This window comes from Malaclemys terrapin, chromosome 3 (genome assembly GCF_027887155.1).
Source record: "Malaclemys terrapin pileata isolate rMalTer1 chromosome 3, rMalTer1.hap1, whole genome shotgun sequence".
NCBI classification, from domain to species: Eukaryota; Metazoa; Chordata; order Testudines; family Emydidae; genus Malaclemys; species Malaclemys terrapin.
In genome coordinates this window covers 57469667-57495447 of record NC_071507.1, presented here as the reverse complement: position 1 = coordinate 57495447, position 25781 = coordinate 57469667, and the positions used below count along the sequence as shown (strand labels likewise).

Below are 25781 nucleotides of genomic sequence, written 5' to 3'. Positions count from 1 at the left end.
GGTCCTGTAGCACTATTAGGCAACTCTTGGATTAATGACCTTACGGAAGAGCCAGGCAGTAAAGCTTTCAGAGAACTCCAAGTGTCTACCCTGCAAATCGCCTGGAAAGGAATGATTAGAGGCTAGCTCTGAACATTCTCCATCATGTAGCTGAGTTGTGATGGCTATTAGATTTGTCTGAGCCACAAGAGACATCACTGCCAGTTGAGCTGGAAAATCAGCCCCTAGACTCTTGATGAGCCACAATGACTGACCTTGCAGGAAAGGGCTGACTACTTTGCAGATGTCAAAATGCTGTGATGGGGGCTAACTTAACAGACCTGCACCAAAATGGGTACTGCTGACACTATTTTGATGGCCATTTGGGTCACTTAGAACTTGTCCACTGATGTCTTATGGGCCATCATGTCATTGGTTTTAGCAGAAATTTCAGAATAGGCTAACTGAGTCTTGACGTACAACCTTCAGCCAGGGACGTTGGGATGGTGATCCCACAGCAAGCTGAGTCATGGTTTCTCCTAAACCCTATGTCATGTTCACCGGGGATCTCTTACAACCGTATTCAAGGTATGGCTTTTACCTGCTGGTTGCTCCTCACGCAGTCTGATAAATAAAGGAGAAAACCATAGCAACAGTAACAATAATATACAGCAGCAAATTCAAACAAGGGCCTCGTGGGACACTCAGACCAACTTGTTTCCTGTGATACACACAATCATTTGTTTTTGGATAAATATTATCCTGACAATGGCAGAGAAAGGGGATGGGGAGAAGAGAGAAAGTCTTGGAAATTGACAAACTGGAAAAACGGAGGGCTCCGCTGTTGTACACTGGTAGCAGCAGCCCATAAAAGTCACTCGGTTATGTGCACTGAAACGGTAACTAACAGGTAGGGACATACGGAGCTGCTTGAACCCTCTCAGTGGCAGCATACACACAAACACCTTCTCTGGCAAGGCAGGTTAAGAGCATCACAATGCTATATCTAATGACATTCCCATTATTCACACAGAGGGAAGACAAGGCTGGGAGTGAAGATCTATTTTAAAATGTACCATTTAGAGCAAAACACATTTTAAGAGTGTCTCATTTATGGATCTCGTGTTCACTCATCCACTTCCCTCTTAGTAACCCACCTTATGGCCAAGAAGGGTTGGCCTCAGTTCTCTTGGGAGCCCGTTAATTCTACTTCAAGTGCCATCTAGAAGGGTTATTCAACAGTGAAGCAAAGTATTCCTCCTTCCTCACTGGCCTCGGGGCCAAGCCTGCTGCCTCCCCAGTGTTTGACAGAGAAGTCTCAGGAACATGGCTTGATTCCCCCTATGATGTACTGCTGGGGACGGAGTCCCTTTTAAGTTTCACTGTCCACGTCAGTGTTCTCTAACATGACAGCTAGCCATTACCTCACTTTCGTTGCAACAGAAGATGTCGGAATGGGTGTAAAATTGTGGATCTAGTTCAGCATGAGCTGGAGCAGGATTAAATAAGGTCTTCACTGCAACAGAATGGAAAAAGTTGTCTAAATCAATGGCATTTTTGCATAATACATTTACAAACCACTGCCTGGAACCCCAAACTCCCTATTGGGGCTAATACATTTCAGCTCCTCGTCTTCTCCCCACAGATATGCAAACTACTCACAGACATACAAAACCCAGAAAACCCCTGTTTTTTCATTTTACAAAGTATTTAACCATTTTCTTAATTGTAGTACAGAAAAATATAAAACCCTCCTCCCCCAAATTGATATTCATTCATCTGCTTGTAGGGGGAAATGAGAGGAGAGCAATAGGCAAGATTCAAACTGTATTCAAACGTTTTTTTTAACTAAAAAAAATTCTAAATTTAGATATCTAATATAAATCATTTCATTTGTGGAGTGTCTTCCCTCTGAGCATTTACTAACATGAGCTTTACTAACACTGATTTAGCCTCAGAACTTCCTGGGAGGAAGGTAAGCATTGTAATCTTCATTTTACACATGAGGAAACTGGGACACAGAGTGATGAAGGCTTTGTCTAGACTACAATTTTAAAGTGTTAGGAGCTGTTAGCTAACGTTCCAACACTAGTATAGCTGGTGGAGATGATATCTTGGTTAAAACCTGTCAAAGTGTGTTAGCTAATACCACCTAACAACTTGCCTTTAAATTTACTATAGACAAAGCCTCAGGCCTCGTCTACACTAGAAAAGGTTTGCCATATCAGTAAAGTGTAAGTGACTTACCCAATGTAACACAGAAATCTATGAATTCCTTGCTCTGCCAATCTCCTGGTTAGTACATCTTTTCCTTATCTATAAGATCATCCTTTCTTCATATGAAACATAATCTCTTAGATTAGAAATTTACTTATATTCAGTGACAAAAGTTTTCAAATTTGCAAGTCTGGCTCTTAAATCTATATTTAGGCACCTGCGCATAAGCAGCCTGAATTTCAGACACGCCAGCACTTATGAATCCCATTTATTTGAACTGAAGCCTCAGGTGATCAGAAACTTCAGGAATATGAATAAATAGGAATATAGAAGCTGAACTTTAGACACTCAGATTTGAAAATTTAGGCCAGTGACTACTTTTCAACTTCACAATTCCTCTCTATCTTCTTATCATTTGAAAACGCTGTTGCAGACAAAACAACTACATTACAAGAACATTACTGAAGTTGCAAAATCAAGCACTCAGAAGTTAGGAAATGCTAGAAGTAGGCTTGCCTGCGCAGCCTTAATTCAGCCCCCTTGTGTATCTGATTTATGATACAGTCTAATTATATGATTACATCACATTTTTTCATAGTTTTTCTTCACTTTGAGTGCTTGTCTTTGCCACCTTAATAATGTTCTATCAACATCGTGTTTTTGTATGTAATTTCCTAGTATTTTTTTAAAAAGCAAAATGAAAACAGAAATGCCATCATCTGGCATCATATTGATATACTCATGTAGATCATCAGCAGGACTGGAACTTTTAGATCCACTGCACAGACGTCTGCCACTTGAGCTGACAGAGTAATTAATAGCAGTAGTACTTTGTTATCCTTTATGTGGACCAGCACTAAAGGGGGATGGGACACTTTGCCAGTGAGTTTCACAGATATTCGCTGACAGCAGAGGAATGTAAGACTCAGGAATCATGGGTTCCATTCCAGGCTCTGGATGGAGTGTGTCTAGTGGGCACAGACTCTTCTGCCCATTCCCTGCAAGCTTAATCCCTTATCCCTAGTCCTGTCTCTTCTTCACCCCTCACTGCTCTATTTCAGTCCTGTTCTCCTTACCTAGCTGGAGTCAGTCTCCATTCCTCAGCCTTTTCATCTCAGTCCTAGACTCTTTGTCCACCCATTTCTAGACTCACTCCTACGAACTTCCTGTCCTAATCTTTCTCCCACCATTCCCAATCTTCACCACCCCCTGTGCTCTCAGTCCCAGTGTGCTTGCCCAGCCCTGGCCTAGAGCAACCAGGAACAGGAATTATAAGGAAAGTCTTGCAAACCCCCAGCTGGATACATTTCCATCCATAGAGAACTGCATCACAATTCTCCTCCAACACAGCATTAATGGGCCTGATATTATTAACCTCCATTTTATTTTGTCCATCATCTCCAAGGCACTTTGGGAGCCTCACAAACTTTTCAAGCACGGGAAGAACTGCACTCACCACTGAAATGGAGCCACCTCTGGGAAGGGACATGGCAGCAGTGTAACAGCACACAGCAACATTACACAGCAGTTAAAAGGAGGAATACAGTGTTCAAGTCAAACTTCCAGGGAAATTCATGTACACTCGATATAGTTCCTCAAGATGGAGTCTAACTAGGATAGATCAGAGGCTAACACCCTTGCTTTTGTACAAACTGTCATGGAGTCTTTAATGACCAGAGACATTGGGAAAACCAATCTTTTCCATATGTAGTCTGCAAAACCAATACAAGTGAGATTCACTGAATGGAAACATAGGGCTCCTAGGCCTCCATCCATCCTCACCCCCCTTTTTTAATTCCTTTTAATTAAAAAACAAAAACAAAAAAGCACCAAACTCAAAACAGAGATTTGAGGCATCTGGATGTGCATCTGTTAAACAAAAATAGTCTAGTGCACTTCCTAACATACAGTATTGCATTATACATGAGGGTGCTGCAGGCTAAACCACGGGAAACAACTGACAGCCAGGATGGGTTTAAGATTCCACAGTGTTACAAAGCAAAACATTTACTTAGATTTGACTGTACAGAGCATTTGCCAATGTGCAGCATATTATCTATGGCAGAGTTGGCCCACATATTAGCAAAGGTTTGACTGCACAACGATTCCAGACTGAAGACTCAGAACAGTACCAGTCCTAAGGCTGCTCCTGTCTCTTGCTGACACATTGTACTGTCTAATGTTGCTAAGGCTACGTCTTCACTGTGTACCTTACAGCAGCACAGCTGTGCTGCTACAGCCATGCCGCTGTAAGGTACACAGTGTAGCCACTCTTTATCAGCAGGACAGAGCTCTCCTGCTGACAAAGAAACAACAACCCACCCCCAATGAGGGGCAGTAGTTTTGTCGGTAGGAAAGCGACTCCTGCTGACAAAGGGCTGTCCACGCTTTTCATTGGTAAAACTTTTGTCAGTCGGGGTGTGTGTTTTTTTCACACTCCTGAGAGTGCAGAGTAGACACAGCCATCGTCTTAGCTGGCCCATTCAATGTGTTGTTTTTTCAAACTTCCATTTAATAGTGAAACACTCCATTTCTCCTTTGTCAGAGACTCATCTCTTAGCCGAAGGAGGTACAGAAGTAAAATGATTTGATCAAGATCACACATCGAGTCAGTGGCAGAGCTGATACCAGAACCCAGGAGTTCTGACTTCAAGGCCACTGTTTTAACCACTACACTAAATTACTTTGACCATTTGGATATAGTGCAATCAGTAAAGGCCTTAAAAAAATCCCCATCTCTCATGTAAGGTATTCCCTAAATAACTGAGGTCCTCCAAGGATAACAGAATTATCTGAAAAATAAAATTTATCTGCAGAAAAAAGAAATGGAAAAAAAGCTAACGTTTACATTAGCCTAAAAGAAACATTCCCACACCCCCACATTTATCATTGTTAAAGTATTTAAGAGGATAAATTTTTGGGACTGTCTGTTCAGATTGCCCCATGCCTATCCTGTCATGACAATACAGCTGGTGACTGGCATGCTAAAAAGCCGCTGCTGTATAATTGATGAAATTATGCATGTTGGTTCTGGTCTGTATATATTTATTTCAAAGCAAAGGAACCTGTTTGACAGAAACATTATAAATAATTACAATTATAAAACTGTCAAGATTTAAATTCAAGGTCTCAGAGAAAACTTCTTCCCATGCTAGTTTTGTCCTTTTGTATTTGGTAAAATAGATTTTTTTTCTACTCTATGAGCTTTTGTTTTGTTTTGTTTTTTAATGGGGAACAAGCAGCATGGCTCTGGCAGTTCTTAATTTGTCATCCATGATGTCAGCACATTACTGGGAATGGTGTTTGGCAGTTAACTTGTACTCAGTTTTCTAGCTGGCTCTACAACACCGAGAGAGTAATGCGTAATTAACAGCCACTATTTAATTTCCCAAATATACTGATTTAAAAACCAGAAAAACATTCCCCATCAGATTTCACAATTTTAAGTTAGGTCAAATTTTGAGAATAAGGTATTTCAGAGGGCCCCTTTGAAGATATTTTGCAGTCACGCAACGTGAGGTTTTTCTGTTGGGAGAATGTCCGACGCCTGCCCTAGTGACTTTTAGGGAGGAGTTTGACAGTTGTCTCAGAGCAGCAACCAAAATGGGCTGAGAAGATAGGCTTCCATGGATGGAAATGGATCCAAGTTATGAAACAGTAGGGGTTCTTGTTGGACTACCAAAACAGAGGTAAAAAGAACAGGAGTACTTGTGGCACCTTAGAGACTAACAAATTTATTAGAGCATAAGCTTTCGTGGACTACAGCCCACTTCTTCGGATGCATACCAGAGGTGTTAAACTGCAATTTGGAAAGCACTTGGTCTCACAAAAGTTTTCTGATTGATAAACCAAATGTAGGGGTGGAAAGGAGTCACAAACAAACTCATTTAAGTCATATTTGCATCAAAATAATTTTGAATTCATGATACTATTATGTGGATTTTTGTTCTAATGTGCACAATCCTATTAATGATATCCATAAACACTTATAACAACTGAAGTTTCAGGGCCAGATTCTTCCGTCTTGCACTTTACACAGTTGTTTAAGCAGTGCAAAGTATATGCAAAATGTGTTTAAAATACCACTAAATATAATAACATTTTTTAAACCCACTTTGCACTGGTATAGATGACCTCAAGAGGTACAAGGCAGTGGAGAATCAGATCCTCAAATCCTTTTAAACCTGGGGTTCTCAAACTTCATTGCACCGCGACCCCCTTCTGACAACAAAAATTATTACACAATCACGGGAGGGGGGACCGAAGCCTGAGCCCTGCTGCCCTGCGGAGGGGCCCAAAGGCAAAGCCCAAGCCCCGTCCCCTGGGCACGGGGGCCAAAGCCAAAGGGCTTCAGCCCCAAGCAGGGGGTCTGTAACCTGAGTCCTGCCACCCAGAGCTGAAGCTCTCAGGCTTCAGCTTTGGCCCCGGGCAGTGAGGCTCGGGCTTCAGCTTCCGCCCCGAGACCCCAGCAAGTCTAATGCCAGCCCTGGGCGCCCCATTAAAAAGGGCTCGCAACCCACTTTGGGGTCCTGCTCCACAGTTTGAAAACCGCTGTTCTAAATGTAAGGTATCATGATTTGGTAGCACGAGCTGGGGCTAGGAGCAAGGAAATCCTGAATTTTAATCCCAGCTCGGTCACTGACCTGCTGCGTGACTTTGGCCAAGTCATTTACTGCAACCTTTCAGGCTCAGTTTCCCAGTGGGTAAAATGAGAACAAAATTTTGAATTTTACATGGCCTAATTGCCATGGCCATCATTGCTTAATCTTTCGCCCAGTATTGTTTAAATGCGGTGGTGGATAAGCTTGGGTAGTTTAAAGTGCTACAAACAAAACAAAACATCACACCAGTACTGAAACTCCATTCTCTAGGAAAAGAATAACAGCTTTTATCCATATGCTTCTTCAGTGTAGAAATCCACTGTCACAAAGTAATCTATACTGAAAGGCACAGTAACAATTAGATGTAAATTCCTGCCTGTGACATTATCCATTCTATGGCAACATGCCAAATACACTGAATACACATGGAGTTGTTGCTAAATCAGTAAATAATCAAAGAGACTTTATGGCATTTTATTATTTTTAATACTTGTATATAGCATCACAAGTATGAATGGTGCTATACCGGAAGAATAGAGACATAAGCCTAATTCTGAATTTAGTGCATAAATTTTATATAAACGTAGCTCCATTTACTTTAACTGAACTACTCCTGTTTTGTACTGATGTGAGATCAGAATCAGGTCCAGGGTCCTACTCCCTGCCTTGAGTTTATTACAATCTTGGCATGACATTACACAATACAGGCAAAGACAGCATCGCGCTAGATAAAGGAGGTTTACACAAAATGAGATTATGTAGATGTTTGTCTGCCATGGTATGCATTGAGATATTTTAAAATTTAATTTAGGTTTTATTAGAGTGGCATGAGGTTGTGGTCACTGTTTCATCTGTACTACAGGCTAGTGTGACAGAAATTAAAATGGTTTGCAGAAACCATGAAGAAAGCTTTTGCAGAGACCGAGACGAAGATGTAAAAGCACTAACCTAATGGATGAACGCTTAAGGTAAATTACCTCCATTGGAGTATGCCATTTTTAGGGCTTCCAGAGAAATAGCAGGTGCTATTTCTAGCTGGCAAATGATCACTTTGGCCTTGCAAATGGCATTAGCAGCCCTCTTCAGGTCTTCAGAATCCAAAAGCAAATTGGCTCCTGCGACTATGACGATAACATTCTGTCCTAGAGAGAAGATTCCGTGTTTTAAATTATATACTTCACTTCACTACAATAAATTAAGGTAAATAAAACAACTCTTTGCCCTTTTCCAGTGCCTTTCACATGAGGATTTCAAAGCGCTTTTCAAAAAAGCTGCATGCTGGTGCACTTAATCATCCAAAGATTTCAGTGACAGCCCACCAAGACCTGTGCATAAAAGATGTTATATTGTACTCCAAACACAATGGAGTATAGGCCTTTTTTGAGGATTTAATATGCAGAGATTTTTTCCAAGTTTGATTTTCATGTTCTGTTTGGACTAAAAAGAACCACTACCCTGTACCAAATTGGAGATACCGGGGTACTAAGTGTCCCCTAAAAACGTTTGTGCCTTCTTGTGACGTTACCTTAGCAGAAGTAATCACATTGATATAGTGAGTCACGATGCCCAAAATGCATTCAGAATTTTAACTGTCCCTTTAATTTAGGATCACTGGATATTGGATCAAATCTGTGAAAATTACGAGCATCCTGTGAATTTCAAAGAGAGGCAGCCCTGCGCCAATGATCAGGGACACTCCACATTGTCAGTGTTTTGAAGCATTGTGAGAACCTGAAACAGGCCCTACCACCAATGGCATGAGTTTTAAAACAGAGAGTTAATATTTGACTCATAAGAACTCTTTACAGAATATCTGGAGGGAGTAAAGATGGGCAGCCAATCCCTTTGAGGGCTGGCAGATGGAATGCTCTTCCAATGGATATGCTATAAAGTACAACTAGGGCAACAATTCAAATCCTTTCTGGTGTCCTTTTTATTCTGGTTGTTTGTTTAATGTATACAACTGGCTGGGGAGGTTCATTACCCTAGGCTCTTGCTATTGTGTTTAAAAAAAAAAAAAAACAAGCATATTGCCTTTATTTGATTGCAGTTCTGTTTTTAGTTATTCTGTTAAGATACTGAGAGACCTTCAGGCATGGATGCCTGCTAATTAAACTGTATTATTAATCACTAAGTATTAAATTCAATAAACCAGTTGCTCCTCGATCTACAGCTCCTACTGCCCGCCTCCACTGAAGATTCATTTAGGGGCTGCCAATCACTAAAGGCCACTGATTCTGTAATGGATTGAGTTACTCAGTGAATAAACAGCTAGGTTTTAAAAATGCATTTTTTCCTTGAATGAGACTTCAAACTCCCTTGTGTATAAGCAACATGCAAAGCAGGGCCGGCTCCCGCCGCCCCCCCCCAGTGGGGAGCGCGGCAGGGGAGGGCGGCGAGGCCAGCTGGGGCCCCGCTCTCCCTGACCGGCCGGAGCACCGGGGGGAGGGCGGCCCCGCTCTTCCCAGCCGGCCGGAGCGCCGGAGGGAGGGCGGTGAGCCCGGCCGCGGCCACGCTCTCCCCAGGTGAGCGCCACCCCCCTCCAGGTGCCGCCCCAAGCACATGGTTTAAATTGAGATCCCTTCCCTTTATAACTCACATATCCTCCGCCATTCCCAAGTCAAGGGTCGTATATACTGACCCAATAGCATATCTTGAAAACTAGAGCCAATCAACAATTTTAAGCATCATTTTCATTCTCAGTGACCCAGAAGTAGTAAAGTTTGACTACATTTATTTCAGAAGCATTTTGGCTGTAGAGCAGTATACTTAAATCAGTATGAATGCTGAGTACATAGATACTGCTTTCAATGGTGCTTGTAACTCTGCCAGCATCACTTACCAGAAAGATGGTAGCCACTAGCAGTAGGCTGTGGACTACATGGAGACACTCAGGAAGATTAATCTAATTATCTATTTTTTGTGATTTTTTAAAATTGATTTTCAGAAAGAACACAGACAATGAAAAGTAAAAAAAGGTTAATTAACTTTTTTAATGCATTGTTTAAACCAGTGGCTCTCAACCTTTCTAGACTACTGTATACCCCTTTCAGGAGTCTGATTTGTCTTGTGTTCCCCCAAGTTTTACCTCTATGATATTCTATTCTATGATTTGCTTACAAAATCAGACATAAAAATATAAAAGTGTCACAGCGCACTATTACTGAAACATTGCTTACCTTCTCATTTTTACAGTATAATTATAAAATAAATCAATTGGAATATAAATATTGTGTTTACATTTCAATATATAGAGCAGTATAAATAAGTCACTGTCTGTATGAAATTTTAGTTTGTACTGACTTGGCTGGTGCTTTTTATGTAAGCCTGTTGTAGAACTAGGCAAACATCTAGATGAGTTTATGGACCCCCTGAAAGACCTCTGCATACCCACAGGGTACGCGTACCCCGGGTTGAGAACCACTGGTTTAAATCACATTAAATCCCTGTGTGGATACTCACATATAGAATTAAAGTGGCCTTAATTCACTTTGGAAGTGAATTAAATTAAACTGAATTAAGAGCACTTCAGTTCTGAGTAAGAAAATCCAAATTGGGGCTTAATACAGTTTAATCCAATTTAAATTTACAGCTTCAGTTAATACAGATTAATTTTTCTGAGTACCCCTATATAGACAAACCCTGAAAACTGCCAAATGAATTTAAAGTGCTATTTTTAAATACATTCTACAAATACCTTATGATAGGACTATCCAAGGCATGTCTACACTTAAAACGCTGCATTGGGGCAACTGCATCAATGTAGCTGCGCCACTATGGCTCTTTAATTAAGATGCTCTAAACTGACAGTAGAGAGCTTCTCCCATTCACTTAGCTAATCCACCTCCGCGAGATGCAATAGCTATATCGGTGAGAGAGGTTCTCCCATCAACATAGTCTGTCTACACTGCCGCTTAGGTTGGTATAACTACATTGTTCAGGGGTGTGGATTATTCACACCCCCGAGTGACATAGTTATAGCAAAATAATTTTGTAATGTAGACCAGGGCTCAGAACACACTGCCAAATACAACAGGGGCACAGTTTTTCTTTAGAATACATGTGAAATAGCCCTCAAGCCATCAGCGGTGTTTAAGGGCTTGTCTACACGGCCCCGCAGTGCAGACTATGGGGGCACGAATTGAACTATGCACTAAAGTATTGCCCTGTAACTGCCCTATGTAGACCCTGCTAGTGTGAACTAAAAGGGACTAATGGGACTACCTTAGTGTAAACTAGGTTCCTTTTAGTTCACATTAGCAGGGTCTATGCAGGGCAGTTACAGCGCAACACTTTACCGTATGCTGCAATTCACACTCCCATAGTCTGCACTGCGGCCGACAAACTCTACTACATCTTAGCAGTCTCTCAACCTATCAGTACAACTTCAGTAAGGGCTGCAGAGCTCCTGCACAGTATTTCATAGGAAAAAACGATAATGTCTGTGACTACGAAAGAATATTATGAGAAATAATTGCTTGACAAATCACAGAGTTCAGGAGCATAAGGATAAGTTTTGGGTGTGTCCATGGTAATGTAATTTCTCTATTGTCACTTGCTGAACACATTAAAAAGCCCCATTTTCCCAGTATATTAAAATAAGATGCTACATCCAGGTACCAGTTTCTTATTAGCCCGCAGGACCAAAACATGTGTTTTACTTTATGCAAAGGATATTTCAGTCACATTGACATTCATGTTCTGCACGTTTTTTGCCTTGTTTTGCTAGTCACTTCTAAATGTATATTTTGAAAAGCTTTCTGTGGGTACATGTACAGGTAGTGCTTTGATATTGAAGTGTGCCCACGCTTTATAAAAAGTGTGAAAATTCAGTGTTCATGAAATGACTGAATAATAGCAATACCTATAGTCAACATTAATTTAGGCAGGCAGTGTGCTTGCTTTTCCACACACTGTTCTGCCAGTGCACCTCACTTCTAACCTGCAACAGTCCCTGCTATTCCAGTCCTGTGCCCTCTCTTTGTTTTGCTAATGCATCTTGATTATTGCCTGCCACAGTCCTTGCTGTTCCTTCTCTGGGCTTTTGCTATGCACGAAGGAATTGCCAGACTGAATCAGACTAGTGGTTCATCTAGTCCGGTATTGTCTCTAGCGATGGGCAGTGCCAGATATATCACAGGAAGAGGAAGGTGCCAAAACTGTGGAGGGGATAATATGGAATAACCTAGCCATAGAGGAAGTTTCTTTCCTATATAGAGATTGCCTTGTAACTGCTTCTTTATTTATGTAAAACAAAACAGAAACAATATGCACAATAATTTTATAGAGTTCCTATAAACCAGTAATACATTGTCAGGAGACAGGGTGCTGTAAGAGTGGTAAAAGTGGTGGGGGAAAGGAGGTGAAAAGGGGATGCAGCAGTAAGTGGAAGTGGAAAGTGAGACTACACATTTGAAGAGGGGAAGTGTTCAGAAAAACTGCTGGGAGCATGTTACAGTTCTTTGCTTTGAGGGGAGGGGGGAATGCCACCATCTGCAAGGTCTTGGTTGACAAGCCCACTTGGGAAGCTGGAGTTTATGTTTAGTAAGCACCTATCTGGAAGCAGTGAAAAGTTCCAGAAAACACAGATTTCTAAGGCTGCCACAAAAGCGAAACTTTGTAATGTATCTGAATTGTGGATTTCACAGGACCACATAATGAAAATGTTGGTCGTGACTCCATATACTGAGTTCCATTTTGCTCTTAAAGCAGAGACTCAACCTCTTTGTTTTGTATGAAAAATACTGTGCTTTCTCCCCAAACTTACTGCACTCACTTTGCCTATAGAATTAATTTTCTGAGAATTTACAAGTGATTCTGTTAACTAGCTTATGAGTTAAAAATAATTATAGCAGAGTCCTTTAAGAAATTTAGCATTTGTGTCTTTTCTTTGTCCTGAATTATCTTAACAGAATAATGCAGACTCTTCAAAGAACTTTAACTCTTCTCTTAGGCCTAGTCTTCACTTACCGGCTGGTCCGGAGGCACGCCATCGATGTTCTGGGATCGATTTATCGCGTCTGGTTAAGACGCGATAAATTGAACCCGGATCGATCCCGGAAGTGCTCACAATCGACGCCGGTACTCCAGCTCGCCGAGAGGAGTACGCGGCGTCGACGGGGGGAGACTTCCGGCCGCGTCTGGACCGCGGTAAGTCCGGAGTAAGGTACTTCGAATTCAGCTACGTTATTAACGTAGCTGAATTTGCGTACCTTAGTCCGAAGTCCGGACTAAGTGTAGACCAGCCCTTACAGGAATAAGGCAGACCGATATACGCTCTTTTATACTGACATAACTATATCCACATAGGTGGGTTGTACTGCTTAAACTATACCAGCATTGCTATAGCAGTATGACTTGCATGTGTAGACAAGCCCTTAGATGAGTACTGTACAACTTGATAGGTCAAATCTACCAGGCTTCTTCAAATAAAATAGTCTATCTTGTAACAGCACAGAACACAAGTACTGCTATTTTATTGTAATCTACTCAATTTTGGCCCCAGACAGTTTTAAGTAGAAGTAACAACCATTACCACTATTAGTTCCGTATATCTGTTTGCTTTACAGCACGGTCCTGACCCGCTTTGCTCTAGCAGCAGCTTCTATGTAAAATCTGAGGCCAGTTTTAGAAACTTAATTTAGGAACTGTCCATTTTTGACAGAAATAACCTATGTGCCACAATGCATTGTTCAGTTCATCCTCCACATCACAAAACTTCTAATGAACTTTTATACCAATATCAGTTTCTAGGAAAATCCACCATAAACTTCAGAGTAGTGGACAATCGTCATGGCTCTGTTTCCTAGTGCTTCAAAAGTTTTTAATCCACCATTTTTTGTCTGTTATCCCTCAGAACAGATCACAAGGTTCTTGAAAACCCAACAAGTCACTCACTACTGTTTCAAGGTTAGATCATGCTCTTTCTTACTCTGCCCAGCAGAGGACTAAAAGGGAAAGAAAGACTCCATCCCTTACTCAGCCAACCTGAACCTTGGGTCCAGTGTAGAGCATAGACAATATTTCTTGGATATTCCTCCCATGGGAAGTGGGCAGGGAAGAGAATGAGAGGGGCTTGGAGTGGGCGACGCCATGGCTCTGTCCTCTGCCCCCAGTCACTGACCAAAGTAGCTGGCCAGGTATGTGAGGGATGTAAGCTGCACTCTCTCGAGAGCTTCAGTAATTTACTTCTCAAATTTACTCCTCCAGAATGGGAGAGGGGGAGGGTCATGGAGAAACATCAGGGAAGGAATTGTGACTCTGGTATGTCTAGCTTAATTCACTGAACTAAAAGGAACTAAGGCCACTACTTCTGAATGTGAGTATCCAAAGTGGGGTTAATGTGCTTTAACTAATGCACTTAATATTTGCACCTACTATTACTCAGATTAACCTTTCCAATTTGCCTTAGTCACAATTCCCTTTCCAGGCCTGCTCCTGGGATGGAGTTGTCACATCCTGACCCTTATTCCAGGCTGAGTCAAGGTTCAATCTAGACCTTAGTAATTTTTTTCAAAGAGTTCACAGGCGAGCGAGTATGAGGCATAATTTGTTTGAAAAGAAAAAAAAAATCAGCAGAAGTTAAATTAGTCACTATGAAAGACAATATGAAAAATGGTCAATTCCCTCTTTTCTACCCTGTCCGAAAATATGAAAGCAAAGGTACATGCTAAATTAAAGGACAATTAATATGTAGGTCAAATGCCACTTTTGGAGCATATGCACTACAGAAGGAACTCTGAGTCAAATATTGTGGCAAAATTTTAAAGACAACTGGATAATCTGAGAACCAAATATCTGTAGCTATGCAGACTAAGATAATAAGGATCATCATATTTCATAATTCCTGGCATAAATTCATCATGTGCTGGGGTCAGAAAGGAATACCCTTTTCCCATTGTAAATCTGGTAGGTACATTAGGGGGAAAGTTTTTTATATTTAACACCACCCCCCACTTCCTCTGGTGCACCATGTACTGGCCAGTGTCAGATTAGATGAATCAGTGGGCTAGTCTATTTATAGCTATTCATATGTAGATACGATAAGGGTCAGATTCTCCCACCCTTACTCACATTGAGTGGCACTGTGCTCCACTAGTAGTCCGTAGGATGAGTAAGTGTGGAAATGTCAGGATGACAGAATTTGTCTGTAAATGAGGGAAAACCCTCACAACTAACAAAGACCAGAGAAATTATTTTGCTGCTTACAAAGGCAGAACCTTTGCTTACTAGGGGACCACTCAGAATGTGACATATGTACCTTCTCTGTTAACAATGATTGAAGCAGCTCCAGTAGCAGCATCCTCAGTCTGACCTACAAATTCTAAGAAAGGGAAAAGTTACCGTTTGTATTATTTCAACAACAGTCTGTGATGCAGTTTAACCTCCCATCATCTCCTACCACTTAAAAATGCTAATAACTATTTCATGTGTAACCATGCCAAAGAAGCTTAACAAACAACAACAACAAAAGAAGTGTTAACTTACACCCACAAAAAAACAAATATGAGTCCATCGTTCTTTAATGTAGCTATGTCTCTGCTTCAATGACGGCATACTTTTATCCAGTGAAACAACAGATTTTAGGCTGGAGAAAATTAAAGCATTGAAATAATGCAGCATATTTCCCCATCTTAATTCTCTGATTTACATTTCTGAAGGAACGGCAGCCTACATTAATGAAGATGGAGGCTGTTGTGAGGCTGTACATTTCCCCTTTGGATTAATCCATTCCATTAAATTATTATAGGCTAAGCTGGTAGTATGGCCTGTTATTATGGTTGCCCAACACTTTCTGCTATAAAACCCAGTTTTCAGTTACATATAACTTTGCCAAACATTAACCATTTGGAATGAAATTTTCCATGCCAGGTGATTGCCGCTGGTGGATTATTATTATTTTTGAAAATTTCAGTCAAAATGACGGTTGTTAGCAACTCAGAGCTACATTTGAGAGACGATCCTGCTCAGCTCCTTACAGCCCTGGGCTAGAGTAGACAATGCTCAATACAGATGGAACCTTTGGGGACAAGAGCTGCAATGCTTTAGCACGTTTCTACTGAGCATATGTGTACTGCAATTTTTCAAAGGCTTATTCCTTGGCCAAATTTGGTTGGATTTTCACAAGGGATGGCAAAAGACCAAACCAAACCAAATGAAATCATCATGATTTTTTAACATAGGCAAAGCATTGTATTTTGCCCTAACCTCATTCTCAGAAACAACTGGACCACTCTGGGCTGAAATTTTCCAGAAAAATGTAGCCTGAGGCTGATACCCGGCATGGAAAATTTCAACTTGAACAGTTAAAGTACGACAAAGTTATAAGTAACTGAAAATTGGGTCTTATAATGGGAAGTGTCAAGCAACTGAGATAGAGAAGGAAACTAGGATTTAGAGACTTCCTGAAAAAAAGTACATTTAAAAATGTGGCTGCACTCTGAGATATGTAAAAATAACAGTCCAACCCTGCAATGCTATTACTTCATTATAATATATGGATCAAATGTACTCAGTTTACAAGCAAAAAGATATTTTTCTTAACTGCCAGCCCTGCAAAGTTAGCCTGGGATGTGAGAATCAAGCTGGATTGTTCACTTCTCACACATCATCATCTGTAACTGAAGTGCTAAAGGCTGGTAAAGACAGCTGTGCAACCTCCCTGTCTGTCCAATTATGCCTTCAGTGACACTTTGCATCCCCACTGCTTTCAATTGGGATTTACTCAGTAGTTCTGTTGGGGCCTGACCCAACATCCACTGAAATCAATGGAAAGACGCCCATCGATTTCAAGATGCTTTTCATCAGGCCATTGGTGATACACAAGAAGAAATCAGCAAAGCAATGCAAGTCTCTCACTCTCTCTTAGCCATGTTGGCTTTGCAAGGCTAACAGAAGTCAAAGGCAACAACAATTTACTTTCATCACTGAAGTGAATAGATGTGACTCGGGACACACACATATGCCAAGTAAGAAGGTTCCATTTATATAAATTCACATTACAGAGTAGAACCAAACCACGCTTTAAGGAGGAACTAGTGTCTTTGTAGTGACTTTTACGAGAGTAGAATTTTCTCCGTCTTTGAAGTCTGCCATCCCCTGACAATGATTTAGATCCTGCTATTTACTGCTGTAAATCAACATTGAACATTTAGGCTAAAAATTAAGGGCAAAATTTTCAAAAGTGGACACTAATTTTGGATGCTTCAATACTTGGGTGCTCAACCTGAACCTCATTTTTCAGTCATGCTAAGCATGTGCAACTCCTATAGACTTCAAATGGAGTTACAGGTTCCCAGAACCTCTGAATGTAAGTCTCTAGGTGCCTCAAATTGGGCATCCAGAATTAATGGCCACCTTTGAAAATGTTGGCCTAAAGATTTAACGTAGGCCAATTCAAACCAGACCAGACAAAGTAATGGTGAATACACTGCAGAAACCATTCTGCACCAGAATGGGTGTGTGAATTAGACAACCTAACCAATCTACCCTTTCACCTCCTCCATCTCTAGTTTCAAATTTTATCTAAAAAATTAACAAATTATTTTTTAAACTGAAATTTTACCTGTAGAAATCCCATTTCTCTTGAAATTTTCAATATAATCATTGCCAAACGAGTCCTTCCCAACCTGCAAAGAAGTTACGAACATTAAATCTTTTACAGTCCGCAAAATGGTGTAATGCAACCATCATACACTAAACTTTATTTTACAGCTCTTTTATCTCAATTACTTGATTAAATAGCATTTTACAGCTCTCTCCCACCTCTAAAATAAAAAGCACATCAGATACAAACAAAATTATGCACCTTTCATACTCACCTTGTATCACTGGCATTATAATTCATTCATCCTTCTAACACTAAGTTGAGTATTCAGTGGCAAAAACCTACATTGAGAAGGAGTTATGGTTGCTTGGTGGCACGTCATACCCTGGCAGACTGCTGAGTTAAGCAAAACTCAAACTTCTGAAAACCAGGAAATGCACAGTTAAGGTTGCTCATGCAACCTTAGCTCTACCCTCTTTCAGCAATGCCCCAATATGCCCGATTAACTTACAAACATTTATTCTGCTATGCCCACCCTTGCTGAAATGTACAAATACTTCATCCCTTTTTACAACTCATTCAGTCTTACCCACATGATTCCATCTAACATGCCACTGTAATAACAAAGACAGTCCTTGCCCCAAAGAACTCACAGCATAAGTTAATTGGTGGATGTGTGCAGAGTTTATGTATGTGTTGGGGTGCATTGGCAGAGTAGTTGGGTGGAGGGGGTTGAAATGCATTGGCACAACTTTGGGCTGCAAGAAGGTCGGGATCCACTGGCAGAGCTAGGGTTTCAGGGGGATTAGGGTGCATTGGCTGTGCTGGGGGTATAGGAAGGTTAGGGTTGCATTGACAAAGTTGGGGGTGCAAACCGTTTGGGGTGTACCGGCCAAGGGATGGGGTGTAGGAAAGCAGCTATAAAAATAATATATAACAAATGGAAGAAAGGGGAAATTGATAGTATAAATATAAATATAAATCATAAGCTTTAAATCAGAAGGAACTGTAGAAAACTGGTAAGGGAAGCAAAGGGATACAAGGAGAAATTTATGGTCAGCAGTGTTAAGGACAACAAGGAATCTTTTAAGTATATTAGGAACAAAAGGAATCCTAACAATGGTATCAATCCATTACTAGATGCAAATGGTAATTATCACTAATAATGCAGAAAAGGTGGAAGTGTTCAATAAATATTTCTGTTCTGTATTTAGGAAAAATAAAAATGGTGTAGTAATATATGATAATACACTTTCCATTCCAGTAGTATCTCAGGAGGATGTCAAATAGCAGATACTAAAGTTCAACATCTTAAAATCAGAAGATCCAGACAACTTGCATCCAAGAGTTTTAAAAGAGCTGGGTGAGGAGCTCATTGGATCATGTTGTTGTTTTGTTTAAGTCTTGGAACAACAGGGAAGTTCCAGAAGACTGGAAGAAAACTAATGCTGTGCCAATATTTAAAAAGGGTGAACTGGATGACCAGGGTAACTATAGGCCTGTTAGTCTGACATTGATTTCGTTGGGGTTGGTCCTGCTTTAAGCAGGGGGTTGGACTAGATGACATCCTGAGGTCTCTTCAAACCCTAATCTTCTATGATTCTATGATCTCAAGGCAAGATAATGAAGAAGATGATATAGGACTCAACATAAAGAATTAAAGGAGGCTAATATAATTAATGCCAATCAACACGAGTTTATGGAAAATAGATCTTGTCTGTCACAGAGCGTCCCTTCACCTAGCCAGTGAATACCGCAGCCTAGACTGTTCCTGCAGTGTCCTAGCCACAAACACACACAGACTGATTCTCTTTCATCATGTCTGCATTTGATCTTCAGTGTCAAAGCATAACAGAATGTACCACAAGTTTACAGCAGGAGGAGTTTTCCACAACGTTCTCTTTTCTCTCCAAGGCGCATCCACTGAGCTCCCCTGTAATTCCTGTTCCTTCCAAACATATCCTCCCAGTTACTGAACCAATTGCCTCATTAGCCCAGCAACTGCCACCCAAGCATCAGTAATCCCCAACAAAAACTAGTTAATTGACTTCAATTAAGGCCATAATCTTTCCCGTGCTGCAGCAACCCTAGTGACAAGGGCACCAAAGTTAGTGCCCTGTCACGCTGTCAAACTAACTCAATATCTTTTTTTTTTTTAAATGAGATTGCAGGTTTGGTTGAGAAAATTAATAGTGTTGATGTAATATACTTAGACTTCTGTAAGACATTTGACTTGGTACCACATGGCATTTTGATTAAAAAACTAGAAAGGTAAAATTAACATGGCACACATTAAGTGGATTAAAAGTTTGTTAATGTAATTATAAATAATAATAAAATGTAATTGTAAACGGGGAATTGTCATCAAGAGGGTGTGTTTCTAGTGGGGTCCCGCAGGGATTGGTTCTTCACCCTACACTATTTAACATTTTTATCAATGACCTGGAGGAAATCATAAAATCACCACTGATAAAGTTTGCAGATAATATAAAAATTGGGGAGAGAAGAGTAAATAATGAAGACGATAGGTTGCTGATACAGAGTTATCTGGATTGTTTGGTAAATTGGGTTCAACTTCAAGCAAACAATATGTGTTTCAATGTGTCTAAATGTAAATGTATACATCCAGGGAAAAAGAATGCAGGCCATACTTACATTATGGGGTCTCTATCCTGGGAAGCAGTGGCACTGAAAAAGATTTGGGTGTTGTGGTGCATAATCAGCTAAACATGATTTCTCAGTGTGATGCTATGGCCAAAAGGGCTAATTCAATCCTTGGATGCATAAACAGTGGACTCTTGAAAAGGCAAAGAAAGGTTATTTTACCTCTATATTTGGCACTGTTGTGACCACTGCTGGAATACTGTGTCCAGTGATGGGGTCCACAGTTCAAGAAGGGTATTGATAAATTGGATATGGTTCAGAAAAGAGTCACAAGATTGATTAAAGGATTAAAAAACATAATTTATAGTGATAGACTCAAAGAGCTCAATCTATTTAGCTGAACAAAGAGAAGGTTAAGGGGTGATGAGATTACAGTCTGTAAGTACCAACATGGGGAACAAATATTTAATAATGGTCTCATCAATCTAGCAAAGAAAGTGCTATAACATGATCCATTGGCTAGAAGTTGAAGCTAGACAAATTCAGACTGGAAATGAGGTGTACATTTTTAATGGTGAGAGTAATTAACCACTGGAACAACTAACCAAGGGGCATGGTTGATTCCCCATCACTGAGGTTTTTTTAACCAAGATTGGACATTTTTCTGGAAGACATGCTCTATGAATTATTTTGGGGAAGTTCTGTGGCCTGTGTTATGCAGGAGGTCAGGCTATATGATCACGATGGTCCCTTCTGGCCTTGGAATCTACTAGTCTATGAAGGAAAGTTGGAATACGAGGTGGTTGGGTGCACTGGCAGAGCTGGTGGATGCTCCTCACTTGAGCCCTGAAACACTCTCCCCTACCCTCCCACCCATGGCCATTATCCCCCTTCCTGTCACTGCAGTCCCAAACCTCTCTCCCCGCTATTCCCTCATTCTTCTGCTTCCAAAACTCGCCCCTTCCCCAGGAAGCATTCATGTGTCTACGTTTTCTTCACCAAATACTTTGATTACATTCCCCACAAACAACACTGCCACCCATGATTCTCAAATTGCAGCAACCCTCAGCCACTCACTCCAAAACTCCTTTGGGCTTAGGAAGAAGTGTCACGGATCCACACGATCTGTGTTATGCCCCGGCTTTTAAACAGTCCTTTGGAGGAGCCCCTTCAGTGTGCCAGACCCCCAAGGGATCCCAGTCTTCTTTAGGGTCAGACCATGTGGCCTCAAGATCTTCATGACTGAGACCAGGTCTACACTAAAGTTAAGTCGACCCAGCTACACCCCTGAGTGATGTAGTTAGCTGACCTAACCCCTGACATAGACAGCATTAGGTCAATGGAAGTTAAGATTATCCAGGAAGGTGGATTAACTACAGTGACAGGAGAATGTCAGAGCTCAGGAGAATGAGCTCTGCCCAGTGAATTGAACTGAGATAAAGTCCTGTTTAGAGACTTTTTACTCTTTTCAGAAATCAATGCACCTCAGCAAGTATTTGTAATGACACCAGGCAGCCTTTTCAAAACAGAGAGGGGTTTTATTAGTCAACTAGAAAACACCACTGGAAAGTCCTTAGAAGCAAAGAGTTCAGACTGGCCAACCTCAGGCTCAGTCTCAGCTGCTGTACAATCCATTTTGGCTCTGTCTCTTTGTCTGTTAGTTCCAGATGAAAGCTTCTGTCTCTCTCTAAAGGCCAGTCCTTAACACCTGACACCTTTCCATCCTTTGTCTTCCTCCTGAAGGACCCCCTTTTGAGTTTACATGTTCACCTGCTGGAGTTTCCAGTTGCTAGATGTCAATTGTTCAGTCCTTGGGGTTCCCATTGTCTTTCTGGATATTTCATTGATATGAGTGTTTCACCCAGCCCTTAACGACCCATTCATATAACCCCAGAAAATTACCGGACCCAAGCACCACATGTCTCCTGCTCTGCCCCAAGACCATCTTAACCCTTCTGCATCCACTGGGTAACAATCCCTAGTCAAGTAAGTTATCATGCATAAAATATTACAGAAAATTCCCACTTCATCACAAGGGGACTATGATTAATTTATTGTTAATTATGTTAATTGAAGGTGAGTTCACAGCAATCAGTCTCAATGAGGTCTGTCGGTGATTCATCCTGTAACTTTCACTTTAACAGTAGAAGGAAACTGTGTTAGGTAGAGTGTAACTCAGGAACCCCATAGTTAAATAACCCCAAGTCTGACACACTAACACTACCCTGCACCCCAATGAGGAACATCAAATTTCAAAGCAATCCTTGTAACCATTTGGATTGTAGAGCACTTAAAAGAGTTGAGCTTTAAAGCTTATAAAATGGCAGGACTGGAAACCCTCCAGTGGGTTTTCCTATATTGGCACATGCACACTTTAAAAAATTGTACATTTTTTAAATACTATTCTCAGTTTGGGCCCCCAAAGTTTTAGTGAGTGCCATGCATGGGTAAAACTCAACAGAGTGAGACCATATTGACCAGCATCAATATTTATTTATTTCTAGCTCTGTGCAACAAAAACCCAACTCAAACCAACCAACCAAACATTTCAAAACTTTTTTTTAAATGTCTATTTTGGAGGGAATTATATGTCCAGAACCCTTGGATCAAACAGCTCCAAATTTGGGTCACTAATTCTACTCCGCACTCTCCTGAGGCAGACCATATTTCAAAGGAATCAGACAAAGCATGTCGATTTTGGAGGACTTAGAAAGGGGATGACCTTTAAACAGAAGTAGTGATGCAACCTTAAATATTGTGACACTGCCACATCATTATAACTCTATCCTGCACTTTTTGCCATTATTCAATTTCAGACTGAAATATTAATAGTAATTCCATTGTTCTCTTTAATTGCAATCCACATTTTGAGTTTTAAAATACCTTTCTAGCTCTAAGTCTCCCCCACTACAAAAATATCAGGTGTTACTAGTGAGGCCACTTGTCTGGTATTAAACCAGATGGTCCTCTTTTTGAGAGGTTTGTCTCTCACTGGTAGGGGGACAAAAATGGATGTGATTTTGTCCAGTATCAGATGGGGGACAACACCCCGCCCCTTCAGCTCTTAAAATGGCACCCCCCTGTATGGCATGACCTTGCAAACACCATGCGTACAAGGTTATGTTGACAGAGGCAGGGCAGCATGCTCTTAAAGATAGCGCTTCCGTGTGGCATGACCTCACATGCACCATCAAACTATCAAGGGCAGGGTCACACTTGCAGGGTTGGGCCATGCTGTTCCTGGAAGTACTGGAATGTCCAGTGTTCTGGGAATGTATGAGTGGCTGACTTAGGTTTTATACATTTTAAGTGTATAGTCTGGAAAGTGAGTCTGTAAACATGTTATCATAGGATTCTATATTTATTTTCCCTCTGGGACTTCCAGACCAAATGCACTCAGTTTACAAATCAAAACATGATTTTTATTTTAACTGACTATGCTGACAACTTTAAATAGGGTTTGAGAGTCAAGCTATGCTCTTTTCTGCCTCTTATATCACCTTAAAGAGTATCTGCAGTTGGAACTAAGCTTATCATTTTGAGTAGCTTTGCAGGGCTCACAGGAACAAACACTTTTTTTCAAAGACACACAGGAACACATGTGGAGAAAGAAAGTGTCACTTTTACGTGACCTAAACCCACACTTTACACATTTATAAAGCCAATGTAACTTTTAATTCATCCAACTGGGCCTACGTATTCAGCAGGGTCAGTTTCTACATGTCAGCATTGCTGTGTTGTTTGTACTCTAACTTCTGAGAGAGCAAATTATGGTCTCAAGTTGTAGGAGCAGGATTTTATAATTGTACTAATTGTACTATAAGAATTGATGTAAACTTTGATTTCATCCTGCCAGCCACACTTTTTGAATAACAGAAAGGAATGACCTTCTGAGACTGGGATCCTGTTTCCAATATGCATTACAATTAGGACCTGTTATAAAGTTTGGTTAGTAAGACAGGATTTTGTACTGTGTCTATGATAAATAGATTAGAGAAATGTTAAGGGCCTGAAGCCCCAATGTGAATTGTTTTAGTTATAAGATTTAGCAAGGCTTGATTTACAATGTATTCTGCTGAATATAAAATACTGCTGTCTGTATACCTTTGAAGGTTTCTGTAAGAGATTGTTTGTGTGAATGAGGAATGCATGCATCAGGAAAAGATAACGTGTGAAAGTCTTCACAAATGTCCAGATGATCAAGAAAAAGTGAGAGACTTGGAAAGACTAGGAGACAATCAGAAAACATCCATTGTATCCGATGCTAAACATGTTAGCAGTGTTGACGACCTCAGAGGTGAGGCAGGTACCCCCAAAGGCGAGACAACAAATAGGAGATAACGATGGGAAGCCTGACAATAACCATCAAATGATAACAGCAGAAAACCCCAAGGTTAACACCACTTAAGGACTAATGATTACAGGACGACATTGCAAAATGCATGGACTCAAATGGGAATTTACAACTATAAAGCTGGGGTGTTTTGCCATGGAACTCTGGGTTCAGTCCTGCAAAGCCTCAGAGCATCAGATCATGAGCGACAGAGCCCAGCTCCTCACTCGTGCTCAATCTAACTGGCCATTAGTTTGACTCAAGCTACAACAGACTGGTGACTATAAACATCAACTGGCAGGACGGGGTGTGTGTGTGTGTGTGTGTGTGTGTGTGTGTGTGTGTGTGTGTGTGTGTGTGTGTGTGTGTGTGTGTGTGTGTGTGTGTGTGTGTGTGTGTGTGTGTGTGTGTGTGTGTGTGTGTGTGTGTGTGTGTGTGTGTGTGTGTGTGTGTGTGTGTGTGAGAGAGAGAGAGAGAGAGAGAGAGAGAGAGAGAGAGAGAGAGAGAGAGAGAGTGAAAAGCATATGCTAACTGTTGTATTTTCAATAAATGCGGCGTTTTTGCCTTCTCTTCTATAAAAGAGCCCATGTGCTTTGTATGAGCATAACAAAGTCCCACACCAGAAACTGGGCAACACTAATAGTGCAATGCAACAGTAAATGTTACTGCTTGAGTCATCCTTCAAATAAATTGTTAAATAAAGATCCATTCTTTCCATCCTGGTTGCTGTCTAGTGGCCAATGAATTGGGCAAAGAATTGGGAGATAAGCCCAGTGTCCTAGTCAATGGTCTTTCTGTCCATGACACAAGTGCTAATATTCAAAACTATGTCCGAGCAAGTGGTTGCCTTGTTGTCTACTGTGAGGTACGTATGTACCTCAGCTCTGCGAGATACCTTGAATACAAGAAACACTATATAAAACCTAAATCTAAACACACATTTAAATCATAAAATGATTCTCTTATTTTGCTCATCCCATTGCACAGCCATATTTTGAAGGGAACTTCCATTTATCTTAAAATCTCACTAGGGACAGTCAATGTCTCTAAATAGCAGTTTGTAAGGCAGAAAATTGGTTGAGGACAGTTCAGGTCATATGAAGTTAATGCTAATAAATGGGATAAGCACCTGCTCTGGTTCGTGAGGGTGCATACACACCGTTTTCAAGGAGGTTTGCAATTTGGGGTATTTCTGGATCACTGATTATTCCTGGATAGAGTCTGTGGTCAGGGACCTCACCAAAGTTATCCATGTTTTTGTGACCTAACAATTGTGTTATTACAATGTGCTTTACCTGGGGATAACCATGAAGGCTTCTATGAAGCTTCAGCGAGTGCACAAGTCAATAGCTACACACTTACTAAGGCCTTGGCTACACTGGCTGTGTACAGCGCTGCAACTTGCTCTGCTCAGGGGTGTGAAAAAACACTCCCCTAAGCGCAGCAAGTACAGCGCTGTAAAGCGCCAGTGTAATCAGAGCCTAGGGTTACCATACGTCTG

At 40.9% G+C, this 25781-nt stretch overlaps 1 protein-coding gene across 2 annotated transcripts in view; it reads right to left on the bottom strand.

Annotated features, from left to right (window-relative positions):
- RBKS (ribokinase) overlaps window positions 1–25781 on the bottom strand; it is a 101994-nt gene that overhangs the window by 37372 nt on the left and 38841 nt on the right. For both annotated transcript variants that reach the window (XM_054021618.1, XM_054021620.1), the window contains exons 3-6: window positions 17362–17425; window positions 15058–15120; window positions 7775–7939; window positions 1404–1495 (exon numbers count right to left, since the gene is read on the bottom strand). In XM_054021618.1, coding sequence (XP_053877593.1) covers window positions 1404–1495; window positions 7775–7939; window positions 15058–15120; window positions 17362–17425 — 384 coding nt within the window. The remainder of the gene's footprint in view (window positions 1–1403; window positions 1496–7774; window positions 7940–15057; window positions 15121–17361; window positions 17426–25781) is intronic.